Source organism: Bos indicus x Bos taurus, chromosome 8, assembly GCF_003369695.1.
Source record: "Bos indicus x Bos taurus breed Angus x Brahman F1 hybrid chromosome 8, Bos_hybrid_MaternalHap_v2.0, whole genome shotgun sequence".
In the NCBI taxonomy this organism is placed as follows: domain Eukaryota; kingdom Metazoa; phylum Chordata; class Mammalia; order Artiodactyla; family Bovidae; genus Bos; species Bos indicus x Bos taurus.
The window spans coordinates 83898011-83924851 of record NC_040083.1 but is presented as its reverse complement, the minus strand read 5'-3'; the positions used below and the strand labels follow the sequence as shown (position 1 = coordinate 83924851).

Sequence of the window (26841 nt, the reverse complement as noted above, 5' to 3'; positions counted from 1 at the left end):
TCATTTCCGCCGACCGTATCCAGGAGATAAGATGATAACCTTCTTCTGTATGAATTAGAGAATTTTTGTTTGGGGTCTTTTGCGGACTTAGAGGCAGGGGACGGGGTCATCGCGATTGCCTGGAAGACTGGAAACGAAATAAAGAACACTGGGAAACTGAGCGTATTAATGGAACCTGAGGAGGCTGGGTTGGAAATCCAGTAGGAAGAAAGAGATAGGGTACTTGTTGGGACACGTGACTAGAATTTAGGCCTGTACGCCGCGCTGGATGTAGAAAAAGAAGTGGTGAGCCCGGGGCTTGGGGCCTGGGATGGGAAGGGGCTAATTGGCCTACCTTCTCCGTGCTTGTGTTCGAGTCTTCTCAGAGAAAGAAGTATGGGGTGGGTAGGTTTGGGACAGAGGAAGCCACCAGGAAGATATAGGCCTTGGCTCACGCCTAGATCTCGACCCATGCTTTGGCATTTTGGCGTTGTTTGGGGGTTCCATGTGTGCGAAGTCTGTCAACTTGGGGGGAGGGGCTTGTTGGGAGCTGAGCAACAGCTGGGCACTAAGCGAGATAGGCATTGTAGGCCTTAAATCCCAGTATCTCTGGAAGAGTTTTCCTGAGTCCCTTCTATTCCAGCAACCTCCCTAGTACATTGTTAGAATTACGGGTTCTGAAATTACATTTGAGTTATAATCTTAGCTTCACCGCTGTTTCTCTAAATGGCATTGGGAAAGTGACTTCACCTCTCCTGCTAATCTGAAAGAAAGGCACCTGCAAACTACTTCGTACAACGCTGGCGCATAGTGTTAAAAAAAAAAAAATTCTGTATTAGTTTTGATATCCATTGCTGTTTTTGTGCCTGAAAACCACTTTGTATGTATTTCTGTTGTTATGTAGTATTGCAATTTCAGCATTTGCTTACTTCTCATTTGACTGTGAGAAACTTGAAGATGGAGAGCTTAAAGAATCTGCCTGCAGTGTGGGAGACCTGGGTTCCATCCCTGGGTTGGGAACATCCCGTAGATGTTAATATGTCCCATCCCATTTCTGTCAGTTTATTAAAGTGAGTGAATAAAGGAGAAACACCTAACAATATGGATTAGTAAAATCAGGGGGAGTAGAGTGTATATTGTGGTCATTTAGAGGGAAAAATGTCCACCTGCACCTGTGTCTGTCTAGCGGTTCTGTTCCAAAATGCGTTCATGAAGAACAAGGATGTAGTGTGTGAACAGAGTCCTCAGGAATAAAATTGGGAACAATACAATAGGAAGGGAAGCACAAATCCAGGCAACCAATTGGCATAGAAGGTTCAGGGAAAGGAGTTGAGGGTTTTTTCGTTTGTTGGTTAGTTGGTTGGAGTTTTATTTTTGTTGTTGTTCTTTGTTTGTTTTAGATTTAAGGGAAAGAACTCTAGGTAGAAGTCTTTTTCCACTAGAACACCCTGAGTGTTTGTCCAGCCTTGATGAAAGCCAACAGAGAAATGAAACGCCTTTTTGTGGGTGGTCTTGGGCAGAATATTTCTGAGGCAGACCTGCAGAATCAGTTCGGCAGATTTGGAGAAGTTTCTGATGTGGAGATCATCACTCGGAAAGATGATCAAGGTAAATTTAGAGTTCTTCATGGGTAGTTAAAGCAAATGTAACTCAAGTCAAATATCACAAAATGAACCCCCAAATATGAATGTTAGCCCTGAACACTGAAAGTGATGTTATTTCATTATGAGAGTATAGTACTAACCCCATCCCAGCACATATGCCCTGGAGGTGTTATGTATGAAATAAAAAAATTCTAAATTCCCAAACATCCCCACTCCCCTTTTTTGTAGGGGGGAGGGAGCATGTGGCTTGCAGAATCTTAGTTCCCTGACCAGGGATTGAATCTGCCCTCTGCAGTGAAAGCCCAAAATCTCACACTGGACCTCCAGGGAATTCCCAAACATCCAATTTCTGAAACAAGTTGCTTTAAATTTTCAGAGCTAAAATTCTAATAATTAGTAAATGTCCTGTTAGAATACCACTAACATATAAACATGAAAAATGTTTCCTTAACTGACTGCTTGACATTTTTCTCGTACATATTTTCTTTTAAAATATTTAGATAATCGTGCTTAAAAATTTGCAATCTTTGTATCCAATGAAAAATAAACAAGGTTTTTCTTTGGAAGAGTAAGTTTCTAAGAGGTCTTTTTTAAATTTAGAAGTCATTTTTACATTATTCTCTGAGAAAGAATTTAATTTTTTTTTTTTTTTTTTTTAGGAAACCCACAGAAAGTTTTTGCATATATCAACATCAGAGTAACAGAAGCAGACCTGAAGAAATGTAATGAATGTTTTCTATATTATTTACCATTTCATGTCACTATGTAATTTGGAATAACTTTGATTCTAAATCTAAACAGCCACTTTTACGTCATTGAGAGGGACAACCATGATGAATAGAATTCTGATATTCTACAGTTTGAGATTTAGATTCATCCCATAATGCATGACATATGGTAGCACATTACCAACAAGTTTGCTCAAAAGTGGCATTATCAAATATTGTGGACAAAGGACCATGCTTTAGTAGAAACTGTATGTTACCTATATCCCACTGGATATTATGCCATACCCAACTCCTCAGGGTGTTCATTTCTCAGGTAAATAATTCTTATTAATAAATGCTATTAGAAGAGGGCTTTACATTATGCCCTTATAAGATCATATCCTTGAAATTATGAAGTATCTATCAATAAGTTTAAGAAAGCTGAGGACCAGCTGTGGCCTTCAGTGAAGAGTGAGAAGTAATTCATACTGCCACTAATGTAGAAATGCATTCTAATTATTTGGAGACTGAAAAGTCAAAAGACACTGAGTAGGAAACATGCTAATAGAGAAGGAAGGCCATTGGCCTTTTGTAATATCATCCAGTTGGGAAACATATATGACAAGTACATTGCAGTCATAAACACAGTTCTGTTGTGTGACTTAGCTGCTGATGCTGCTGCTAAGTCGCTTCAGTCATGTCCGACTCTGTGCGACCCCAGAGACGGCAGCCCACCAGGCTCCTCCGTCCCTGGGATTCTCCAGGCAAGAACACTGGAGTGGGTTGCCATTTCCTTCTCCAATGCATGAAAGTGAAAGGTGAAAGTGAAGTCGCTCAGGTTGTCTACTTGAAAGTTACACAGTCATGTCTGACTCCTAGCAACCCCATGGACTGCAGTCTACCAGGCTCCTCCGTCCATGGGATTTTCCAGGCAAGAGTACTGGATTCTATTTAAAGTAGAAGACCCAGTTTGTTTACCTGATATATGACCAAGATACAGCTTGGCTCATAATATTACTGTGAATATGAAATTGAATAATACTTCTGTACTTAGCATAGTACCTGTCTCATAGAAATTTCTCTCAGTGATAATTATTAAGGAAGCTGATAGCAGATACTGAGAAAAATCAGCTACTAGGGTACAGTAGTTCAAACACAGTGTAGTTGCTTGTGCTAATATGTTTGCAAGTTATGCAGTAATAATTAGTATGAGGTAGTAAGTAAGAATGAGGAGCTGTAGGATTCCAGTGTCCTCTGATTCTCCCTAAGAAAATTACATAAATATTCTATAGTTTTAGTATGGTAAATAACAGTGATATGTTAAATAAATACCAACCATTTGCCAAGAGATTTCTGACATTATAAACAAATGACAAATTTTGCTTAAAGGTTTGCAGATTTGCCTCATTCAAATCTTCCAGTTACATGAGACAATAGGGAACATAAGAATCTACTAAGTGGTCAAGATAAGAATGGGACCTAAGCTTCCTCTTTCTGTTTTCACTTTCCTTATTCTCTTTCCTCTGTGTGTTTGTGATAAACAAGTTTTCTTTTTTTGGTACTAATTAGTAAAAGCACATGCTGAAATATATTTTTGCATTGCTATGTACTTGGGTACTAATTCTTTGCTTTATAGGTATGTCTGTTTTAAATAAAACAAAATGGAAAGGTGGGACACTGCAAATTCAGCTAGCAAAGGAAAGTTTTTTGCACAGGTAAGGTTTGCTGTATTTGATTTAATCAAACATTAACACACTAATTTCTTAATATTGTAAGTGATTTTATATGTTCACTTAATTGATTTGAAACTATCACACTATTACAGTTTTAACAAATTTATGCATTATAATTAGAGCTATTTGCAGCTTTTCAGACACAAACTTTTATGATGATGTAGATCTTCCCCCTTCTTTGTAATACCTATTTAGTACTATTTTAGAAAATGTCCCATAGTCTAGTTAATCATCCCCGACTCATGGACCTTTAGACCATTTCCACTTCCTCTTGATAACAGATGACCCTTGAAGATAACTTCTATATATGTACAAGGGTCCCTCTGGTGTTTATGTCAACAAAAGGAGTTGCTATGTCATGGAGTTAAGCACACTTAAAATTTTAATAGATGATACCAAATTGCTTATGTTAACTTTAAACTGTTAATGAAAGTATCATACAAAAACTTAAAGATAATAGGGATCCCTGTAAGAGAGGCATAAGATTAATTAAGCTTAAGATTTAAGAACAAGGCAATGTAAAAGCAATTAAAGCATTTTAAGATCCGAAAAGTATCCTTAGGGAGAAAAGATTGTATGCGTTTGGATGCTTTCAAAATGGGAGACATTTTCGGAATGTACAGATGAAGTGACCAAGAGAGTTTTAAGATTGTTCTCAAGCAAAGAAATGCCACAAAGAAAAATAAGGTCTAAATCAAATTTTGTGGAACTAGTCTGGAGACGAAGGTGAGGATTTTGTTCTTCAGCTGTGGGCCTCTGTAAACAGGGTAGTGATGAGACTTTGATTCAGCAGTACTTTTGTGCCTATTATAGGCAAGAACTGGGGCTCCCATCCTGAGCAGGGTGAGCACACAGTGCTGCCGCCTTTGAGTACCTGTGCACGTCTGCCTGTGGAGCATGAATCTTGGAAGTTGAAATGTAAAAGAGCCACAGTTCAGTTCAGTTCAGTTGCTCAATCGTGTCCAACTCTTTGCGACTCCATGAATCGCAGCACGCCAGGCCTTCCTGTCCATCACCACCTCCCGGAGTTCACTCAGACCCATGTCCATTGAGTCAGTGATGCCATCCAGCCAATTCATCCTCTGTCGTTGCCTTCTCCTCCTGCCCCCAATCCCTCCCAGCCTCAGAGTCTTTTCCAATGAGTCAACTCTTCGCATGAGGTGGCCAAAGTACTGGAGTTTCAGCTTCAGCATCATTCCTTCCAAAGAACACCCAGGGCTGATCTCCTTTAGAATGGACTGGTTGGATCTCCTTGCAGTCCAAGGGACTCTCAAGCGTCTTCTCCAACACCACAGTTCAAAAGTATCAATTCTTTGGCGCTCAGAAAAGAGCCACACCAGAGGCAAAGAGGCCAGTGAGAATTGGTCAGCACAGTTGACCAGGCCTGAATCAGATAGGGAGTTTGAATTGGAGGATTTAGTTGGCATTCTATTCTGCATTCTCTTCATTATGAGAGTAGTAATATTCAAGATTTAGCAGATGAGAATCTGAAAGAAGAGACCTTTTCCTCATAACAAAGAGAAGGGATTAAGAATAGTTAAAATACCAAAAGTACATAAGTTGAAAGGGAAAAGCTGAGAGACCCCAAATGATACCTATGAAGTTAAACAGCTTTATAGTATGAAAAAACAAGACAGAAGCATGGTTAATAGTGTGATTGGTTATTGTAACTCACTTATTTGTATTTTTTCTTTGATTCAGATTGGCCCAAGAGAGAGAAGAAGCAAAAGTAAAGAAAGGAAAATCAACAACAGGCAACACCAGCTTGTTAGAAAAGATGAAAACGGTGGATTTCCATGTGAAAGCTGTGCCAGGAACAGAAGTACCAGGGCACAAAGTAAGTCACCCCTGGTAGCCTGAGTAGCCTAGGAACCAATTCCTGAGACCAAATGACCATGAACATCATGTTTAAAGCAATTGCTTTTTCTCTCTTGCTTTGAAGCAGTTAACATAAATAGTGCTTTTTGATCTTCCAAGTGCATTTACAGCTTTTGGGAAAGCACAGGTTTCCCGCATTTTAGAAAGAGAAATAAAAACCCACATGGAGGCAAGTCTTCTGAGGGAAATAGAGGTGGTGAGGAGTCCAAACAGGTCCCAAGTTTGCCTTTTTAATGGCTGTTATTTCTGTACCATCTTATGTGATTTATATGGGATCAACAACTGCCTCAATTTTCTTTCTTTCTATACTCTTTTTTCTTAAGTTATATTTATGCAGAATGGTTAATCTTTTCTGTTTGTGACAAGTATAATAAATATATCCTTTTTTTTTCTTTTAGAATTGGGTTGTGAGTAAATTTGGAAGAGTCTTACCTGTCCTTCATCTAAAGAATGAATGTAAACGTAAAATATCCTTAGCAGTTGGCCTTTCAGGGAAATTATTGTTGACTACAGTGATGGATACTGCAGAAGTTAACTTCGTGTCTTCGGAGTTTCACTGCTGCTGTCAGTAAATCTTTAGATGTTTAAGAGTTTTTATGTTCCCAATTTCTCTATAAGGTAAGATCCATTTACCTACATGTATGAAGCGATTAGAGGATGAGAAAATGTAGTGACATTTTATACAAGTAAGTAATACAGATGATGCTTGTTAAGCAAGCACTTTTACTTACTTATTTATATATCATTCCTCTCGTTTGACATGGATTCAGAGCCATTTCCAGAGGAACTAAGGAAGGGCAAGGGAACACAGTGCAGTCATAAAAGTAGGCTTTGGACAGCAGAGAGGAGGATTTGGAAGGACAGTGTAAAGCCAAGAGATAATAAACAGTATTTGACACACTTCACATATAATTAGCCAGGTATTCAGTAATTACTAAGTGAACAAAGGAACTGTTCAGGAGTGAGAGATGAAAGCAACTTATACTTGTCTATTCGTATGTTTTAGGAAATCAGCCAATGCCATTGACATTGACTGGAATCTTTCTGGACAGGGTTAGCAACAAAACAGATCTGATAAGTATTAGCCTTCTAAGAAAGACCTGCAAAAATTCAGAGAGTGAGTGAAATGTGAAGTGGATGTTTGAGCTAAGAGAATCAGGTCTAGGATGAGCCAGCATTGAAAAGACAGGAGTGGTCAAAATGTTGGAGAATCTTTGATTCTCAGGTTTGAGATAACCAACAGAGTGTCTAGTTGTTCCCCCTCTGACTGCCCCTCTATACTCTGCTTTATGATGTTAGCAGTGAATAGATTTCTCAGACATATAGAAAAGTACCTAGAATATAATCTTAAATCAGTTTGTTGTAATATACATATACAACCCAAGTAATTTCTTCTAGTTAATAGTGATGATCGTTGGTTTTCACTCTGGACATGCCATGGACATGTCAGTTCCAAAGACCCTGAGTTACCTAATGAAGTCCTTTTTTGTTTGATTGGAAACTGAGGGTAAAATGAGTCAATGATTTGCTCAAGATTAAACAGGATTCTTTTGCTTAATCAGATTGATAGGTTTTTCTAAAACCTAGTGCCTGTTTTTGTTCCTTGACTGTTGGTGACATCATAAAGTATGATCCCTCAAAATACTGCCACAACTTAAAGAAGATAGGGGAGGATTTCACAAATGCTGTCCCTATATCCAACCTCACCTGGGAACTGGAAGGAGGGAATGATCCTATGAGTAAGAAACGGCGAGGAGAATTCTCTGACTTTCACAGCCCTGCCAAAAAGATAATAAAAGTACAGAAGAATGAGGATTCTACTGCATTTCCTACCATGAGATCAAAACCTAGTGGCATAGTGGAGAGTCCACATTTAATACAACAGCTTGCACAAAAAGCACCTCATAATTCCAGTACTCCTAAATCACCGTATATAACTGATTTTGATCATCAGAAATTTAAAAATGTATTTTTTCAGACTTCTGGTTTAGAAACTACCAAAAAGAGAAATAGCATATCTGATGATGATATTGATTCTGAAGATGAATTAAGGCTAATGATTGCACGAGAGGAAAACTTAGAGAAAACTACATGGTCCTCAAATGACTTTGAAAATGATCCCTTTGAAGTTGTAAGGGATGATTTTAAATCTGATTTTCACAAATTTCATACTTCAACAGGTTTAGGCCTCAAAAACAGTGAAAATAATGTTACGGAAAATGGTTGTGACTCTGATTCAGGAGATACAGATGAAATCATTGCAATGAAAAAAAGTTCTGGTAAGATCGAAAACGGTGTAGATTTTTCACAAGGAGAAAAGTCTATGTACAAGAAGACTTTGAAAAGCAGAAAAAAGTATGATCTTTCTGATGACTGTATTAAAGAACAAAAAAGAAAAAACAAAGTAGAGATAGCCCTCAGTCACAGAGTTAAGCCTCTTAGTTGTAAATCTCTGATTGAGTCCAGTAGCAGTGAAGATGCTGATTCTGTATCAGAATCAACTGAGTGTGAAGGAGATAAGGAGTATAACACCTTGATGGAAAACTGTCTCCGTGTGAATCTGACTTTGGCTGATTTGGAACAGCTGGCTGGGGGTAACCAGGAGGCTCCAAAAGAAAAGACTGAGAGCAGTGGCCAGGAAACCACTGCCAAGTGTGACAGGGCCTCCAAGAGCCGAAGGACTCCAGGTGACCTCCGCAGAGGCCAGCAGTGTATTCATCCTGAGGAAATTGTGGCTTCTCTTTTAGAAGGAAGAGAGAACCCATGTGGAAAACAGAAAACAAAGGAAAATACCTTAAAGCCAAAATTTCAGGCTTTCAAAGGAGTGGGCTGTCTCTATGGAAAGGAATCAGTGAAAAAATCCTTGCAAGAGAGTGTTGCCTCTAATAATATTAATAAAGATCAAATTTCCTTGAAACTTGAGGAACCGAGGAACGTGTCCATGGGAAAATGGTCCCTGTGTGCTAATGGCCTATCAAGTGAACAGACTCCTTTCCAACATGCAAAGGAGGCAAATGACTCAAACCAAATTCAGCCTCAAAAGAGACAGTCTTTTTTGAGCCAGGGTCACAAAGTGGTGTCCCCTAACAATTCAGAAAAGAGAAATAGAAATCCTATTTCTAGTCTGTTGCCACTGAAAGATAAGAAATCTTCAAGTTGTGGTGCTAAGACTCCCAACAGAGGCCTTGATGAAGACTGTTGCCACGGGACTGGAAAGTCAGGAGAGAGCTCTGAAGGGAGGCCTGATCTGTGCAGCTCCAAGACCCCTGAGAAATCACCAGAGGTTTTCTCAAGGAGAGACTCCCAGGGAAGCAAAACTGACTTCCCACTTTCTGTTAATAGTTCATCAGATGTTAACGCTAAAGATAAGCATGCTGAAGATAATCAGAAACGTTTGGCAGCCTTAGAGGCAAGGCAGAAAGCCAAAGAAGTCCAAAAGAAGTTGGTTCACAATGCTCTGGCAAATTTGGTGAGTATATTTTCAGTCTAGGAATTTACCAAGAACTCTCTCCAGGTCTAGTCTCTTTCTTTCCCACAAAGGTAGGCAGGCCCCTTTAGAGCTGAACGTTTGTGTTTTATGTCCTTGTGTCTATATAGTATATCTGGATATTGCTTTAGAAGATATTACTGATACAGTTAAGTGATGTGTACTAATACGTCTCAGTTGTCATATATATCACCTGTCAAGTGAGTCGTGTCTTATGAAGATTTACTATAATGGGACCTTATTCATTTTTTCAAGAATTATTAACTTCCTGCAAAGTTCCAGTCCTTCACAGCAAGTGTTCGATTGTATAGAAAAGATCACTGTCAGGCAGTATTGGCTCACAGTGTGGTGAACAGAAGGTCACAGTTCAGTTCCATGCAATGGGAAACAAGTATGCCTACGTGCCCTGACAGGAAGCAGACCAGTTTGTTGGCATTGCCGGGGAGTGGGTACTTCCCCAGCTGACCTGAATCTAGTGGGAAAGGATCAGTAGAAATTGGTCTGGCAGAGGCAAAAGGTTAGGAAGAGAGAGGAAAGGCATTATAAGATAAGGCAGCAGTTTGTACAAAAGTGAATATTTGCAATAACTGACTAAATAGAGTACAAGGTGGTGACAAGTGAGAGAGATAAGTAGGCTACAGGGCTGGAGTTTATTCTTAAGTGTGGGAAAAAACTGAAGGACTGGAAGTAAGGGAGTAAAAATTAGTTGTGTTGGAACAGGATTTGGCAAACGAGCCCATGTTTTAAAATGAGTCCTGTTTTAAAAGAGCCTCTTGGCTAAGAATGGTTTTTACATTTTTAAAGAGTTAAAAAAAAAGAATATAGAACTAAAACTATATGTGGCTTGCAAAGCCTAAAATATTTATTCTCTGGCCCTTGACAGAGAAAGTTTGCCAACTTCTGTTTGGGGCAAATGGTTCAGGATGTGGTGAGAACAACAAATCAAATGGGACAAACAAGGGAACAAGGATAGACAGCCTTTGGGAGGTTTTGAGCCAGAACCAAGGCAGTGACTGTGGGAATATATTTTTAAAATAGCAGGAAGGCCCAACTGATGGGACTTGGTGATCAACTGCAAATGGAAAGCGAGAAGTTTCTATCTTGGGATGATGGCAGCATTCACTAGAGAAAAAATAGGGTGGGAAATAGACTTACTTGGGGAAGAAGAGAGGTTGTCTTAAAGGTAATGCTTTTGATGACCACTCTAGGATGGTCATCCAGAGGACAAGCCGACGCACATCATCTTTGGTTCCAATAGTGAAAGCGAAACAGAGGAGACATCCACTCAGGAGCAAAGCCATCCAGGAGAGGAACTGGTAAAAGTAAGAAATGTAAGATGTCCCTATGGGCTTGCCTCTACTTGTGCAGATTCATTTCTGCATATTGCATACCAAAACCTGCCCCCGACTGCTGGGCTCAACATAAAATTTCCTCTGAAAGCCACAATGAAACACAAAACTCCCCAGACCACCACGCATGGATGCTACGGGGGCCTTAAAGATTTTCTCGCACATAAATCTGTCCTCTGCAAAGTGACATCAATATTAGTGAAACCATGCAGAAAATGTTCTTATATATAATAACTACCCCCCTTTCAGGCTGCATTAGGAGCCTCTGGAGACCCAGGGGGCCATGTAAATATCACTGACTCAAGAGTTTCTATTATAACCACCACCCTGTTTCCTGGGATATGCATCTGAGTTGTTTCTTAAGTGTAATGAGGAAAATTGCATAATGAGGGAAATACTGGTTGTCTTGGTTATTAATAAACATTTCTGTCCTTATGTAGCAGGAGTCCATGGGTAGAGCCTCTGGGAAGCTCTTTGACAGCAGCGATGATGAGGAATCTTGTGCCGAAGATGACAATAACAGGTTCAGAATTAAACCTCAGTTTGAGGGCAGAGCTGGACAGAAGGTTAGTGAAGACTGAAAATAAAAAAATTTGCAACATGCTCTTATTTTTTCAACATAGTCCTTAAATCTAGGTTAATGAAGGCAGACCTTGCCCATACTCTTAACATTAAGGTTTTTGAGATTGAGTCCTCCATGGCCCTCTTTGTTTGGTTCATGAGTGGGTGAGGTTATGCAAACATTAATGTAGTAAATTTCACAGCATGGGAAGTATACTTGGAGGGTCTTTTTTATAAGTAATTTCTTGGGAATGCGACTGTCAGTTGTCTTTGTGTTTTGTCTTTAGCTCATGAATTTGCAGTCTCACTTTGGCACTGATGACAGATTTCGCATGGACTCCCGATTTCTAGAAAGTGATAGTGAAGATGATCATGAAGGTAAATGACTCATTGTCCAAACAAACAGTCCTGTTGTTAGAGCTGGCATACCTCAAGAAATCAACTTGTCTAGCATCTTCACTTAACACACAGAGAAATGTTTTATGTAATACCAGAACACCTGATCTGCCTCTTGAGAAATTTGTATGCAGGTCAGGAAGCAACAGTTAGAACTGGACATGGAACAACAGACTGGTTCCAAATAGGAAAAGGAGTTCGTCAAGGCTGTATATTGTCACCCTGTTTATTTAACTTATATGCAGAGTACATCATGAGAAACACTGGACTGGAAGAAACACAAGCTGGAATCAAGATTGCCAGGAGAAATATCAATAACCTCAGATATGCAGATGACACCACCCTTATGGCAGAAAACGAAGAGGAACTAAAAAGCCTCTTGATGAAAGTGAAAGTGGAGAGTGAAAAAGTTGGCTTAAAGCTCAACATTCAGAAAACTAAGATCATGGCATCCGGTCCCACCACTTCATGGGAAATAGATGGGGAAACAGTGGAAACAGTGTCAGACTTTATTTTTCTGGGCTCCAAAATCACTACAGATGGTGACTGCAGCCATGAAATTAAAAGATGCTTACCCCTTGGAAGGAAAGTTATGACCAACCTAGCTAGCATATTCAAAAGCAGAGACATTACTTTGCCAACAAAGGTCTGTCTAGTCAAGGCTATGGTTTTTCCTGCGGTCATGTATGGATGTGAGAGTTGGACTGTGAAGAAGGCTGAGCGCCGAAGAATTGATGCTTTTGAACTGTGGTGTTGGAGAAGACTCTTGCGAGTCCCTTGGACTGCAAGGAGATCCAACCAGTCCATTCTGAAGGAGATCAGCCCTGGGATTTCTTTGGAAGGAATGGTGCTAAAGCTGAAACTCCAGTACTTTGGCCATCTCATGCGAAGAGTTGACTCATTGGAAAAGATTCTGATGCTGGGAGGGATTGGGGGCAGGAGGAGAAGGGGATGACAGAGGATGAGATGGCTGGATGGCATCACTGACTTGATGGACGTGAGTCTGAGTGAACTCCGGGAGTTGGTGATGGACAGGGAGGCCTGGCGTGCTGCGACTCATGGGGTCGCAAAGAGTCGGACATGACTGAGCGACTGATCTGATCTGAACACATATAGTGTTACGTGTACATGGTGTGTTACATGTACATGTAACACTTGTACATATTAATTTATTTATAAAATTTTAATTTCCTGAAGCTGCCAGAAAAGATAGGAATAAGTAGCATCTGCCAAAGGTACCATCTTCCCTCATCCTGGTGTTATAAGTCAAGGACCCTACCTGGCAGTAGGTCAACAGGTCCTCGTGAGGTTGTGTAAGACAGATACATCCCACTTGGTTTACTTAAAGAAAGTGTTCATGCTTGGTGCAGATTTTTCAAAGCAATGTACCACTGAATATCACTCTACTTAAATTCATTCTTATTTGAATATATTTAACAGCATTGATGCTATCGGAAGCATCGGCAATGGTTCCAAACTTTCTTTACAAGATCTTCTGCTCTTATCCTTTGCAAAAGACCTCACCTCCTACTTGACCAAGATGATGGTCACTTCAGGTAGCTCCCTGCTTTCCTTTCCAATCTCAGAACTACTCTGTCCTTTCTTTTTTCTTCTTTCTTGAGTTTATCTAATCTGTATCTTGATCTTCTCCATTTATACCTCCTGTTCCCTCCTTTCTCATTTGCATCTTCACACTTAACTTTCTTCTATCTCTTCGCTCTTTCTGCAGACATAATTTGGTCTCATAGGTTCAAAAAGCCATTCTTCAACCCTGCCAGTTTTTAAGTTGCCATTCCCTTTTTTTTTTTTTTTCCAGTTCTAAGCCTGAAATGAAAAAATAAATTTCATCTAATTTAGAAGCAGTTGATTTTATTGAAAGTACAATCTCTGGATATGATACTTTCAATTCTTTGAAGTGATTATTCTGTATATTATACATTTCTGAAAACAAGTATTCCGAGAGTAAATTCTCCAGGATCCATACCAACTTATTGTTTCAGAACTTTTCACTCAGAATTCCATGTTGATAACATAGGAATGGATAGAACCTTGGGATTAGTCAAGAAGCTATAGATGTTGCTTTCTAACTCCTGCCACTTTTGTCTGTCTCATATTTACAACTCTTTAGCGTGCGTTCCCTCAAAGCTGTGAATAACTGGTTTACCAGATGCAGTGGCGTCTTCTCAAGCTTCATCCTTCAACCTGCTTATAGCATTTGTTACTGTTGATCATCATCCTTGAAATATTCTCTTCCCTTTGCTTCTATTGCACTATAACTTCCTTGTTTTCTTCATAATTCTTGGTTCTTAAATTTTCCCTTTGCTTTGAGATATAGGCTCTTCCCAAGGTTCTATAGTCCATGTGGCTTTAGCCTTCATTTTTACATGAATATTTTCCAAATCTGGGTCATCTTTGCTCCTGGCTGTTCTGCTTTTCAACTTTAGATACACCTGTGAGAAATATCCACCAGGCATTGAGGAAAGAATAATTGGGAGCTCAGCAGAATAGTCATGAGCAAAGATTACCTACATTTGGAAAATATTCATGTATAAAAAAAGGCTAAAGCCAGAGGATCTTACAGAACCTTAGGAAGAGCCTGTATCAGAGGTTCCTTGGGAATGTTTGAGACTGAGCTTTTTGTGTGTTGCACAAAGACCGTCCTGCAGATAAGCAGCCTACCAATACACTGAGCCCTTTCTAACATTCTGTTCTACTTCCTAATTGGCAATATTAGGATAAAATTAAAATTGCCACTTTTTGAAGTCAGAAATCATTGAATGTGAGCAGTTTCATGTGGTTTAGCCTAATGCAATGTAAACTCTTTGCAGTTTCTTATTTCAGTTACGTGTTCATTTTGTTTCCTAGCGTGCTCTCTTCCTTCCTCAGGGAACTACTTTGTCTTTCCTACCTTAGACTGTACCTGGTTTGTAAAACATTTCTTAATCCAACTGAACATAATCCCTACCTTTTTTGAACCCTTAGACACTTTTGGGCCATCTCTATAGAAAACTTATGCAAATCAGTGTTTTATTCTGTTAATTTCTGTTATTTAGTTGTTTATATTCTACAGTAATTTGAAAAGGTCTTTAAGGCTCAGACTTCTTTTATGTTTTCTCTTATAATCCAAACTGGCTGTTAAATGTTTAACTTTGTTCCCTGATGTTTGTCTGTTTTTAGTAAATAAGAAAGCCAGCTTATAGGATTCCACAATGCCCTGTGGGTAGGCTCTATTCCTGTGATATTTATTACTGAGTTTAAAAGCTAAAGTAACTGCTAACATATCATGTTAATAGTCAGTACAATTACCACCTTTCTGTCTTTCACTTTTAGATTTACATGTAATTTAGATTAATTTCTAGATTGTTGCCAAAAATCAAAGAATCTTTATTCACTTTAGGTTTTTAATTACTATCTTGCTCTATTACATTTGTCAATCTTTACCTTAAAAACTTAGACTTGCCACTGAAAGCCATTAATTTCGTATTTCATTTTTATAAGTAGAAATGGGAATTTTGTTTGCTGATCATGCAATTTCTGGATTCACTGTGACATCAGAGGCTTAGGGACAGAGAGGTTAGCAAAACAAGGTTTAACTTTTGTTCTTCCTGTCTTAATGTGCTTTGCACATGTTTAAGTGCTTGATAAGTATTTGATTATTGAGATTTCTCAAGTTAGGTTTGCCAAAAGATTACTAATTATCCTCTTCCCTCAAAGAAATAAATGAAAAGAAAACTCCTGAGGAGGAAGAGCTTGCTGCAGAAAAATTGAAAGCCCTGAATGTTGTGCAGAGTGTTTTGCAGATCAGCTTAAGCAATTCTACAAGCAAAGGATCAGTAGCTGCTAAGAAATTTAAGTATGTCTTATGTTTCATCTCACTCTTCTCTCTTCCTTTGCCACAAAATTAGGCCATTTTCAACTTCTTGTGGAGATCAGTTAACAATATGTATCATACTCTTAATATTATACTTAACTAGTGATTCACTTCAAGAAACTAATCTAAAATTTTTTCTGTATTTATTACTACTGAAAAAATGGACAACTGTTTAAATATTAATAAATGTTAACAGTTTATTATAGAAAATATATAATTTAGGAAGACTAGTGTAATGAAACCCCTGTGTACATCACCCAACTTCTCCAATCACTAACATGTGACCAGTTTTCTCTTCTATACTTTTACTCACTCCCCACTACTGTCACCACTGAAATATTTTATACAAATCCCAATAGTATATCATTTTATCTATATATATTTTCCTGTTTTAAAATAATATTTAAAAAATTTTCAAAGATCCTCTCAGAACTGGGTAATTTAAAATATAATTGCTTCTAAGGAGCTCCTGCTACACTTATTTGATATTTATGCCTTTGTCTTGCTCAAAAGTGGAATTGTCCTGGTTTTGCATTATGTTTTGCTATTAGTTTTTTGGATTTATACTCTGATTTGTCCCTTCAAACTTATCACTCTCCTTTTTTAAATAGGGACATCATACATTATGATCCAACAAGGGATGACCATGCAACTTACGAAAGAAAGCAGGATGATAAACCAAAAGAAAGGTAAACTGCTACAGTTACTAGTAAGGTACCTGTGTTAATCTTCTAGATTTGGCAATTGTTTTCATATCTGTGTAAGATGCTACTATGAGGGGAAACTAGGTGAAAGTTATTCCTAGTTTTTCTGTAAATCTGTTTCTAGTTTTTCTGTAAATCTAAAATTATTACAAAATTAAAAGATTCTTTTAAAAAGAATCACATTCAGACCATGCAAGCCTCCTCATTGTGGAATGTCTCTGTACCTACCCATCAAATCTAGTGGTGTTTTTGTTCCTTTAATTGTCTTAAAGTATTTGGGTCTCCTGTGAATCTTTCTGGGGTTCACTTCATTAGACAAAAGCCAAAATTCAGTGTAAGATAAACTTTTTTTCCACCATGGTGTTCTGCCGGGACTGCTGAGAAATAATACCTTTAAACTCATAAGAAGCCCTCTTGTTTGAACAGTTGGAGTTTCTGAGCTATATCTAGGCTCTCAACAAAGGATTTTGCTTTATATTAATAATTAGCCTGGTGTACAAATTTTTCTCTTCAGAGTACAATAGTAAATATATTAGGCTTTGCAGGCCAGATGGTGTCTCTTGCAGTGACTCTTCTCTGTCCTTATAACAGAAACAGAGCCATACATAATACATAAAATGAATAAGGTAGGCTGTGTTCTAATGAAACTATTAGTAGGACACTGAAATTTGCATTTCACGCAATTTGTACATATTATGAAGCCATCTTTTTATATAGTTTTTACCAGTCACTTCAAACTACAAAAATTATTCTTAACTTGCAATCTGTACATAAATAAGCAGTGGCTTGGATCTCATCCATGGGTTTACTTTGCCAAAACCTGCTTTACACTATATTTTCCTGAAAAAATAGATTTGTTCTTGGTTAGAAGATATTTCTTAAATTTTATGTTACTTGCCTTCTAGAGAATAGGAGTCTTCAAAGTCATGAGGTCCTAGCGCCTTATTAAAAAAGACTTCTTTCTTTAGTTTCACTATCTCTGCTTATATGTTACTGTAAGCAGCAAGAAGAAATCAGAAAATGCCTTCAACACCTTCCTAGACATCTCCATTGCTAGATCACCCATTCATTAGGTGCATTTTCTACTTACCAGTTAATAAAGGCGACAGTGTTGCTAAGCCTCCTGCCACTATATAACAATGATCTCCTTTCCCCCATTTTCCAATAGCGTTTACTTCACTTTTCTGCAAGGCCTTACCTGAAGCCTCAATTGGCATGTAGTTTCTACTAACCGTTTCTTCAGGGAGTTTTCATGCTTTTGCTAACACCCTCCTCGCTGACCTTCCAACTTCTGCTCATTGTGTGGGCTATGAAGTCATTCCTACATTTTGGGCTTTTATAGCAGTACCCCACTTCTAGGTACCAAAATATGTATCAGTTAGATATTGCTATGTAAAAAATGGCCCCCAAAACGAAGAGCTTGAAACTAAAAATTTATTAGGTCCCAATTTCTGTGGGTCAGGAATTTGGGAGCACTTCACCAGGTAGTGCTGGTTTGGGCTCTCAAGAGGTTGTAGTCAAGATGTCACCTGGGACTATAGTCTCTGAAAGTTTGCAATCTGCTTGCAAGATGGTTCACACACTTGACTGCTGGCAGGGGCCTCAGTTCCTTGCTTTGCTGACCTCTCCTTTTGGGTGTTTGGGTGGCCTCAGAACATGGTATCTGATTTCTCCCAAAGCCGGTGATTAGGGAAGGGGAGAGAGCAAGGAGAAAGCCACAGTGCACTCTATAGCCCTAGTTTCAGTAGTTGAACCCAACCACATCTGCCTTATTCTGTTCCTTAGAAGAGGTCATTAAGAACAGCCCACACTGAAAGGGGTGGAGGAATTAACTTCCACTTCTTGAAGTATCAGAGGACATTTGGACCACCTTTAAAACCACTACCTTAAAAAAAAAAAAAAAACCACTACCTTGTGTTTCATTGATCATGGAGCTCAGTTTCGTAGGAGGCATATTTGACTTATAGCCTATGGTTTATTTAATGAAGTATTAAAAGTTTGTCTGTATAAGATAGTCTCCACCAGTAAGATGATCATTTAGGACATTATTATTTTAGGTAAAACAGAATATTTGGCCTAATAAATAAAATAGACTCTAATAGAAAAAAAGGATGTTCAGTTCAGTTGCTCAGTCGTGTCCGACTCTTTGCGACCTCATAACTTGCAGCATGCCAGGCCTCCATGTCCATCACCAACTCCTGGAGTTTACCCAAACTCACGTCCATTGAGTCGGTGATGCTGTCCAACCATCTCATCCTCTGTCGTCCCCTTCTCCTCCTGCCCCCAATCCCTCCCAGCATCAGAGTCTTTTCCAATGAGTCAACTCTTCCCATGAGGTGGCCAAAGTATTGGAGTCTCAGCTTTAGCATCAGTCCTTCCAAAGAACACCCAGGACTAATCTCCTTAAGGATGGACTGGTTGGATGTCCTTGCAATCCAAGGGACTCTCAAGAGTCTTCTCCAACACCACAGTTCAAAAGCATCAATTCTTCAGCGCTCAGCTTTCTTCACAGTCCAACTCTCACATCCATACATGACCACTGGAAAAACCATAGCCTCGACTAGACGGACCTTTGTTGACAAAGTAATGTCTCTGCTTTTGAATATGCTATCTAGGTTGGTCATAACTTTCCTTCCAAGGAGTAAGCGTCTTTTAATTTCATAGCTGCAATCACCATCTGCAGTGATTTTAGAACCCAAAAGAATAAAGTCTGACCCTGTTTCCACTGTTTCCCCATTTATTTCCCATGAAGTGATGGGACCAGATGCCATGATCTTCATTTTCTGAATGTTGAGCTTTAAGCCAACTTTTTCACTCTCCTCTTTCACTTTCATCAAGAGGCTTTTTAGTTCCTCTTCACTTTCGCCATAAGGATGGTGTCATCTGCATATCTGAGGTTATTGATATTTCTCCCAGCAATCTTGATTCCAGCTTGTGCTTCTTCCAGCCCAGCATTTCTCATGATATACTCTGCATATAAGTTAAATAAGCAGGGTGACAATATACAGCTTTGACATACTCCTTTTCCTATTTGGAACCAGTCTGTTGTTCCATGTCCAGTTCTAACTGTTGCTTCCTGACCTGCATACAAATTTCTCAAGAGGCAGATCAGGTGGTCTGGTATTCCCATCTCTTTCAGAATTTTCCACAGTTTATTGTGATCCACACAGTCAAAGGCTTTGGCATAGTCAGTAAAGTAGAAATAGATGTTTTTCTGGAACTCTCTTGCTTTTTCCATGATCCAGCAGATGTTGGCAATTTGATCTCTGGTTCCTCTGCCTTTTCTAAATCCAGCTTCAACATCTGGAAGTTCACAGTTCACGTATTGCTGAAGCCTGGCTTGGAGAATTTAGAGCATTACTTTACTAGCGTGTGAGATGAGTGCAACTGAGTGGTAGTTTGAGCATTCTTTGGCATTGCCTTTCTTTGGAATTGGAATGAAAACTGACCTTTTCCAGTCCTGTGGCCACTGCTGAGTTTTCAAAATTTGCTGGCATATTGAGTGCAGCACTTTCACAGCATCACCTTCCAGGATTTGAAATAGCTCAACTGGAATTCCATCACCTCCACTAGCTTTATTCATAGTGATGCTTCCTAAGGCCCACTTGACTTCACATTCCAGGATGTCTGGCTCTAGGTGAGTGATCACACCATCGTGATTATCTTGGTCGTGAAGATCTTTTTTGTACAATTCTTCTGTGTATTCTTGCACCTCTTCTGCTTCTGTTAGGTCCATACCATTTCTGTCCTTTATCGAGCCCATCTTTGCATGAAATGTTCCCTTGGTATCTCTAATTTTCTTGAAGAGATCTCTAGTCTTTCCCATTCTGTTGTTTTCCTCTATTTCTTTGCATTGATTGCTGAGGAAGTCTTTCTTATCTCTCCTTGCTATTCTTTGGAACTCTGCATTCAGATGCTTGTATCTTTCCTTTTCTCCTTTGCTTTTCACTTCTCTTCTTTTCACAGCTATTTGTAAGGCCTCCCCAGACAGCCATTTTGCTTTTTTGCATTTCTTTTCCATAGGGATGGTCTTGATCCCTATCTCCTGTACAATGTCACGAACCTCCATCCATAGTTCATCAGGCACTCTGTCTATCAGATCTAGTCCCTTAAATCTATTTCTCACTTCCACTGTATAATCATAACAGACTTGATTTAGATCATACCTGAATGGCTTCGTGGTTTTCTGTACTTTCTTCAATTTAAGTCTGAATTTGGCAATAAGGAGTTCATGATCTGAGCCACAGTCAGCTCCCGGTCTTGTTTTTGCTGACTGTATAGAGCTTCTCCATTTTTGGCTGCAAAGAATATAATCAATCTGATTTTGGTGTTGACCATCTGGTGATGTCCATGTGTAGAGTCTTCTCTTGTGTTGTTGGAAGAGGAATCTCTTACTATCTAAAAACTCAGTATTGGAGACTGCTGTGTAACTCTGGTTAAAACCAAAAACAAAAACATATTCCTAAATATAGAGCAGGTTTGATGGAAACAGAAAAATTTCATCCCAGACATACTTATAATGCATTTCTACAACAGAATTATGACTAAATCCTTTAATGCCAGTATCATAAAACTCACCATTTTACAATTTGATAGAGTCTTAAAAGTCATGTGGTTTAACCTGGTTCATTTTGTAAATGAGGATACTGAGGGCCATTGCAGTTAAGTAATTGTCTTACTCATAGCTGATATCTTAGGTGTAATTTCTGAAGTGTAGTTCAGAGGATAAAAGAGAGGACAATATGATTCATGTTTAATACTTGGAGCTGTTTGAAATAATTTTGGCTATTAAAAGCTTTTTGGTTAAGATTCTGTCCTTATGAGTTGTATATGTGGATCCTCTTGGTGGTTGAAACAATGGGACTAATGTTATCCAAGGTATTTTTATTTCCTGATTTCTGGAATTTTTCCAAACATTGACTTTTTTGTGATCTTTATATATGTCAATGCAGTAAAGCAAAACGAAAGAAGAAAAGGGAGGAAGCTGAGAAACTACCTGAGGTGTCTAAAGAAATGTATTATAACATTGCTACGGATTTGAAACAAATATTCCAAAGTGTAAAAGATACTAGTGAAAAGGAAGATAACACACCTTGGAATGAGGACTCTGATGGAGAGAAAGCTGAGGTAGTCCAGGACACTCCAGCTCTGATGACTCGCAGTGAGCAAACCGGCGGATTCACATTTTCCTTTTTTGAGTCTGATGCCAAAGATGAAAAAGAAGGTATATTTTTGTTTGTTTTTACTTTTTCATTTCATGCAGTTTGAATTTAATTGAGTCTACTGTAAGTATGATGATTTAACATTAGCTGAAGGCAGTATTCTCTTCTTTATCTAGATAAACAGTATTTCAGTCAGCATTACATAACCATAAATGTAACGTGCCTAGAGCTGTGTTCAACACAGTAAGAAATTGTTCTTGAATTTGGAAGCAAACTTATAGATAGCTGCCATATGAAGGCAAGCCAGAGAAATATGCAACATTCCTTCTTCTGTTGAGTAGAAATAGTCATATATTTAAATATGTTTAAGAAGTCATATATTTAAATAGCTTTACATCTTTGATGCAGTTGGAGAAGCCATAACTTCAGGAAAGCCAGTGTTATTTGTTAGGAGAAGAAATATGTAACCCTGGCTCTAAACAAATATGCTGTGTCATCAATATACCAGCTGTTTCAAACTGTATCCTTGGAGATTTGCCAGAACCTAGAGAAAAGTATCGAAGACAATGGCACCCCACTCCAGTACTCTTGCCTGGAAAATCCCATGGACAGAGGAGCCTGGTGGGCTGCAGTCCATGGGGTTGCTAAGAGTCCAACACAACTGAGCGACTTCACTTTCACTTTTCACTTTCATGTGTTGGAGAAGGAAATGGCAACCCACTCCAGTGTTCTTGCCTGGAGAATCCCAGGGATGGAGAAGCCTGGTGGGCTGCCATCTAGGGGTTGCACAGAGTTGGACACGATTGAAGTGACTTAGCAGCAGAGAAAAGTATAGCACTGGTATATACAATTTTCCATTCTACTTCAGGAGGTTTACCTCTGAAGTCCTACGTGTCTAAAAGTTTGAAACAAATATTCCTTAGGAAGTTGCTTCTCACCTTAAGATGTAAGTGTAGTTTTTCTGAAAGTTCACTGTAAAAGCAAGGTATACCTATACAGAATACACCTAACAATAAGTTCTACTTGAAAGATCAGCAGTTAAAATAGCATCCTTGTGTTTAGCAGATAGGTATTAGATTCCAGCTTTGTGGTGCTACAAAAGGAGGTACAACAATCAAGTAGTTTTTCCAAAATTGTCCTAAATAAGATACAATATATCATTGCTCTGCTTATTTCATTCTCTTGCCTATGCTGTCCATTTGAGTACCAAGGTCAGTCCTAAACTGTTGAACAGAGTTGGTATGATATAGATGTTTTAATTTTTCTAACTTTGAGAGCCAAGTGTGAGAAATTGGCCTTGAAATGATTGCTAAGATACCCGAGCAACCTGGGAGATGTGTTTTATGTGCTTTGGCAATTATGAGGACTTGTGAGGTGATCATCCACAGCTTTTAGCAGCAGCTTTTTCAGCAGTTTTAGAAGGAAATTTGGGAAATTGAAAACGTAAAGATATGTTCCTTTTCTCCTTTATGAATAAGCAGGAAGGCAAACGGGTTTCACTGCATCGTTAGACTGCTCAATGCTAGCACAGGTGTCACACTTATTTTGATCTTTCTTGTAAATTGTGTTGCTCATTTATAAACCTTCAGCTTTTATATCTTTTGATAGTATTACTGCATTCCTTATGAGATCACTGTAGCAATGCCAAAAAATAAAAGTTTCTCTCAATATTTGAAAATCAAAAAGATACTACTACACATTTTGAATTAATGATTACGATATTCAAAATGTAGAAATATGTATGCATGGTGAAAGTAAACAAGTGAATGTGTCCATAAATACTTGGGCTTTAGGTCACAGTTGTGTCATCTTTCATTGTCTTGATGACATAGAGACCTATAGAGTTGAAGCAGTAAAACCTGGGAAGGTCGCCTGGCAGGGAGACCCTCGTTTCCAAGACAGCAGTTCAGAAGAGGAAGATGTTACTGAAGAAACAGATGACAAAAAGCAGAGCCCTGAGTAAGTAATGTGCTTCTGTCCAGATATATTTCATAATTTATAAAATCTGAGTTGGACATGCTTTAGAGATATTATAGAAGTATCTTAAGTTTAGCTTTTCAAGACAGTTTTCTTTTTTCTTTTTTTTTTGCTCCTTTAGAGAGTTCTGTAGTCTTTTTGTCATTGGGAGCGTGTTTCTTTTCCTTGAGATTTGGATAGCACTGGGTGGGGGATATGCTGCACATAGGGAAGAAAGCCTGCCACTGAAGTCCCTGGTCTGGAAGAGGATGCTTCATCTAGTTGGCTGCTACCTCATAGGAAACACTGGCAAAATGGGTAGCAGTGGTTGGGTGAGAGTTTTAACAATCAGCATGGGGAAGATAGAGCTTGTACTTAAATCTTTGTTACCAAAGTTACAGGTAGAAGCAAAGAATGTTGAATAGAGAAAGGGTGGTATTACTTTGACTCAGGGCAAAAATGAGCAAGACACAAAGCACAGATATTTAAGGCATAGTTCATTTATATTTACAATGTGAACATTTCTTAAATGTTGAAATTAAGTGGCCAATTCTGTCTTTCTCACTTCAGAGAAGTACCATTACCTGAGAAAGAGACTACTAGATTTTTCTTTTTCTCTAAGAATGATGAGAGACTTCATGGTAAGTCAGTTTTTTTATTAAATGGCATATATAGTACATCTCTATTTATACATAGTGTATTCTGATATATTAATACTAACATGCATCCAAGTAAGAACTGATTGGGAAAAATTCTGATTCTTTGCAGTGTGATATGCTTTAGCCCCCTCTTGTTAGACAGAAGCTTGTTGACTTATAAAGCTCTGGAAAACTGAAAGCTCCCATTCATCACCTCAGCTTACTCGCTATCCTCAGCAAGGGCTTGTCTTGTTCCAGGGGCTTGCTGAGATGCTAGAAATACAAAATTCGCAAGTTTTTAGTACCCTAAAAAGTTCACATGAAGTATACTCAATATCTTGTAATAAACTGTAATGGGAGAGAACCTGAAAAGAATGTATGCGTGTAACTGAATCACTTTGCTGTATACTTGAAACTAACACAACATTGTGAATTAACTATACTTCAGTAAAACAAAAATAGAAAAAAAAGTTCACATGAAAATGCTGAGGCTGTTGAACTCATATCTGAAGCCTAACACAAACAGAAACTAAGTTACATCACAGTAAATGGTTTATAAACAGTAAAAATCCTAGCAATTCTACATTTTCATTTTCTAAAAGAATAAAATATTTTTGAAAATTAGCATAAACTGCGGGTGGGGAATCATGTTAACTTGAAGACCTTGATAATGCCAGCACTAAAATATTGTCTGTTTTAATATTACTGTGCTGCCTTGCCTTTCTTTGTTTTTCCTTCTAGGTTCTGACTTATTTTGGAGAGGAGTGGGAAGTAATATTAGCAGGAATTCTTGGGAGATCAGAACAAACAATTTGCGAATGGTGAGTATCGCCATGTTAATTGTCTCCTGAAATAGATATGATGTTACCTTTGTGTTAATATTTTCCTGGTGTAGGAATATAGGAAGGCATGAAACTTGAGAAAACTGAAAACATGATTTAAATGCTCACAATTAATAGTGCTGGAAGGGAAGTTTTAATTGTTTAACTCAATCCACCCATGTGCAGAAAGGAGACTAAAGAGTGGCTCCATTGAGTGACTGATCTGAGTTCTCATCATGCTTATTAAGTAACAGGAAATGATGAAATTTTTGAAAGACTGAATTACAGTTTCCATTGTAAGCACTTAAAGCCAAAAGTCTGAACATTCCACATACATGTGAGCACTTCCAAAATGATTTCTACGACCCAGTCACTGAATAATCTAAATTTTACTTTATGTAGTTACTGAACACTGTGAAAGTTATTTTATTTTTAACAAAGACTTTCTTTTTAATTTAATGGCTTCATGAATTTCCAATAACTTATTGGAAAATGGAGGAAGTATAAGAAAGAATATAAATAACATGAGGGAATTATTGGAGACTTTGACTGAAGAGTCTACTCTCAAAATAACAATATGCACACTCTGTCTTATTTATGAACCTGCCATGCCACACTTAACGAGGGCTTTTGATTTTATGTTTTTCTAGGACTGTCGGAAGAAACATAAAGATGCCAAAAGGAGATTGAAGCTAAAATAATAAATGTCATCATTAGTTTTGATACTGAATGTAAAGAAGTCTTACCATGGATATTGGAGTGATCTAGAAAATGAGTTTAGATGGCAAAGAATTCAGAGTGAAGGCATATTCTAAATCTTATCTGGTGGATATCATTCTGATTGCTTTCTTTTTCTGTACATTTCCTATTTGTTCTTACCAAATTACTTCAAACAACCTGAACATTTGTTTTAATGAAGCAAAACAACCTGAACATTTGTTTTAATGAAGCATAAGATAGTCCCTCAAAATACTTTGTATATATTTGCCCTCCATTTTCAATAACTAATGGACATTTCTTGCCATGAGGTTTTAAAATATATGCATCAGAGCACTTACATTTTTCAAGTTATGTTTCATGTAAATTATACTTGAAATATTTCTGATTGTACTAAATATACCTTACCTCCATTTTGTGGTTTTTTTCTAAGAGGTTGAATACAAGTTAACCTTGAGTTCTGTATTTGTGTCCTGTTGAATAAGCTAACTGAAATGCAGGACATTTCAGACCCAACTTTCATGGGAGAGTTCTGTGAGGACCAGAAAAGAATGCTAAATGCAGAGTTTTCCTTTCCTCAGCCTCCAGGAATTGATGGAGGCAGACTCGTCAATCCCAAATTCTAGTTAGATTAGAAGTTTTTGAAAAATTGAAGTGCCTGACAGATGACATAGTCACAGTTAGGAGTCAGTGCCCTGGGTCCAGATAAGGAAACAGATTTAATACCTCATTAAATTAACGTGGCTAGGATTCACTATAGATAAGCCTCTATCAAACTGGGCTCTGTACAAAATTATGCTTTATATAATAAAGTCCCAGGGGATTATCATTGAACCATAGTGGGTGTATCTGAAATTACATATTTATTGATTTACATCTTGATCAAATATAAACTCTGTGAAGGCTGAGATATCACCTGGTTTGTTAACTGTTATGTCGGTACTACCTAGAACTATGTCTGGCTTTAACTGGGTGCTCAGTAAACAGAGTCGGAGGAGCTAAGTAACTGAAGAGTCATTCAGAATTCCTGTTTCCAAGGCTTCAGACTTCATGAAAAATGGCACCCACCCCTCAGCAGGACAAATAACTCCACCTTTTCTTGATGTTGACTATATTTGTACCATCTTACCTATTGCTGCATAACAAGTCATCCTATTAACACTCGTTCACTTTGCTCACAGATAAGCAACTTTTTCAGGACTTTGGGGACTGCTCATCTCTACTCCATGTATGTCACGGGAGTGGCCCAGCTGGCACTAAAGGATCCACTTCTAAAAT

The 26841-nt window shown here is 38.3% G+C and overlaps 1 protein-coding gene across 5 annotated transcripts; it reads left to right on the top strand.

The window, feature by feature from the left end:
* The first annotated feature begins 14 nt into the window (after positions 1 to 14).
* On the top strand, positions 15 to 26471 carry NOL8 (nucleolar protein 8). 5 transcript variants are annotated; one of them, XM_027550301.1, is made up of 17 exons: positions 15 to 285; positions 1380 to 1587; positions 2243 to 2305; positions 3927 to 4005; positions 5725 to 5860; positions 6300 to 6368; positions 7520 to 9370; positions 10597 to 10710; positions 11181 to 11303; positions 11586 to 11676; positions 15409 to 15547; positions 16177 to 16254; positions 21222 to 21493; positions 23264 to 23390; positions 23958 to 24028; positions 24767 to 24846; positions 25497 to 26471. In XM_027550301.1, the coding sequence occupies exons 2-17, from the start codon at positions 1449 to 1451 to the stop codon at positions 25545 to 25547; spliced, it is 3483 nt and encodes a 1160-aa protein (XP_027406102.1). In that variant the 5' UTR covers positions 15 to 285; positions 1380 to 1448; the 3' UTR covers positions 25548 to 26471. The 5 variants fall into 5 exon arrangements, with proteins under 5 accessions (XP_027406102.1, XP_027406100.1, XP_027406098.1 ...); XM_027550299.1 differs by having other exon boundaries at positions 10597 to 10719; XM_027550297.1 differs by having other exon boundaries at positions 10597 to 10719; positions 11178 to 11303.
* Positions 26472 to 26841: the final 370 nt, after the last annotated feature.

Coding starts and splice junctions, on each gene's coding strand:
- NOL8 (XM_027550297.1), top strand. CDS start 1,449: ATGAAAGCCAACAGAGAAATGAAACGCCTTTTTGTGGGTGGTCTTGGG. Junction 15,548..16,176: donor GTAGCTGCTAAGAAATTTAA/GTATGTCTTATG, acceptor TTTTTTAAATAG/GGACATCATACATTATGATC. Junction 16,255..21,221: donor GATGATAAACCAAAAGAAAG/GTAAACTGCTAC, acceptor ATGTCAATGCAG/TAAAGCAAAACGAAAGAAGA.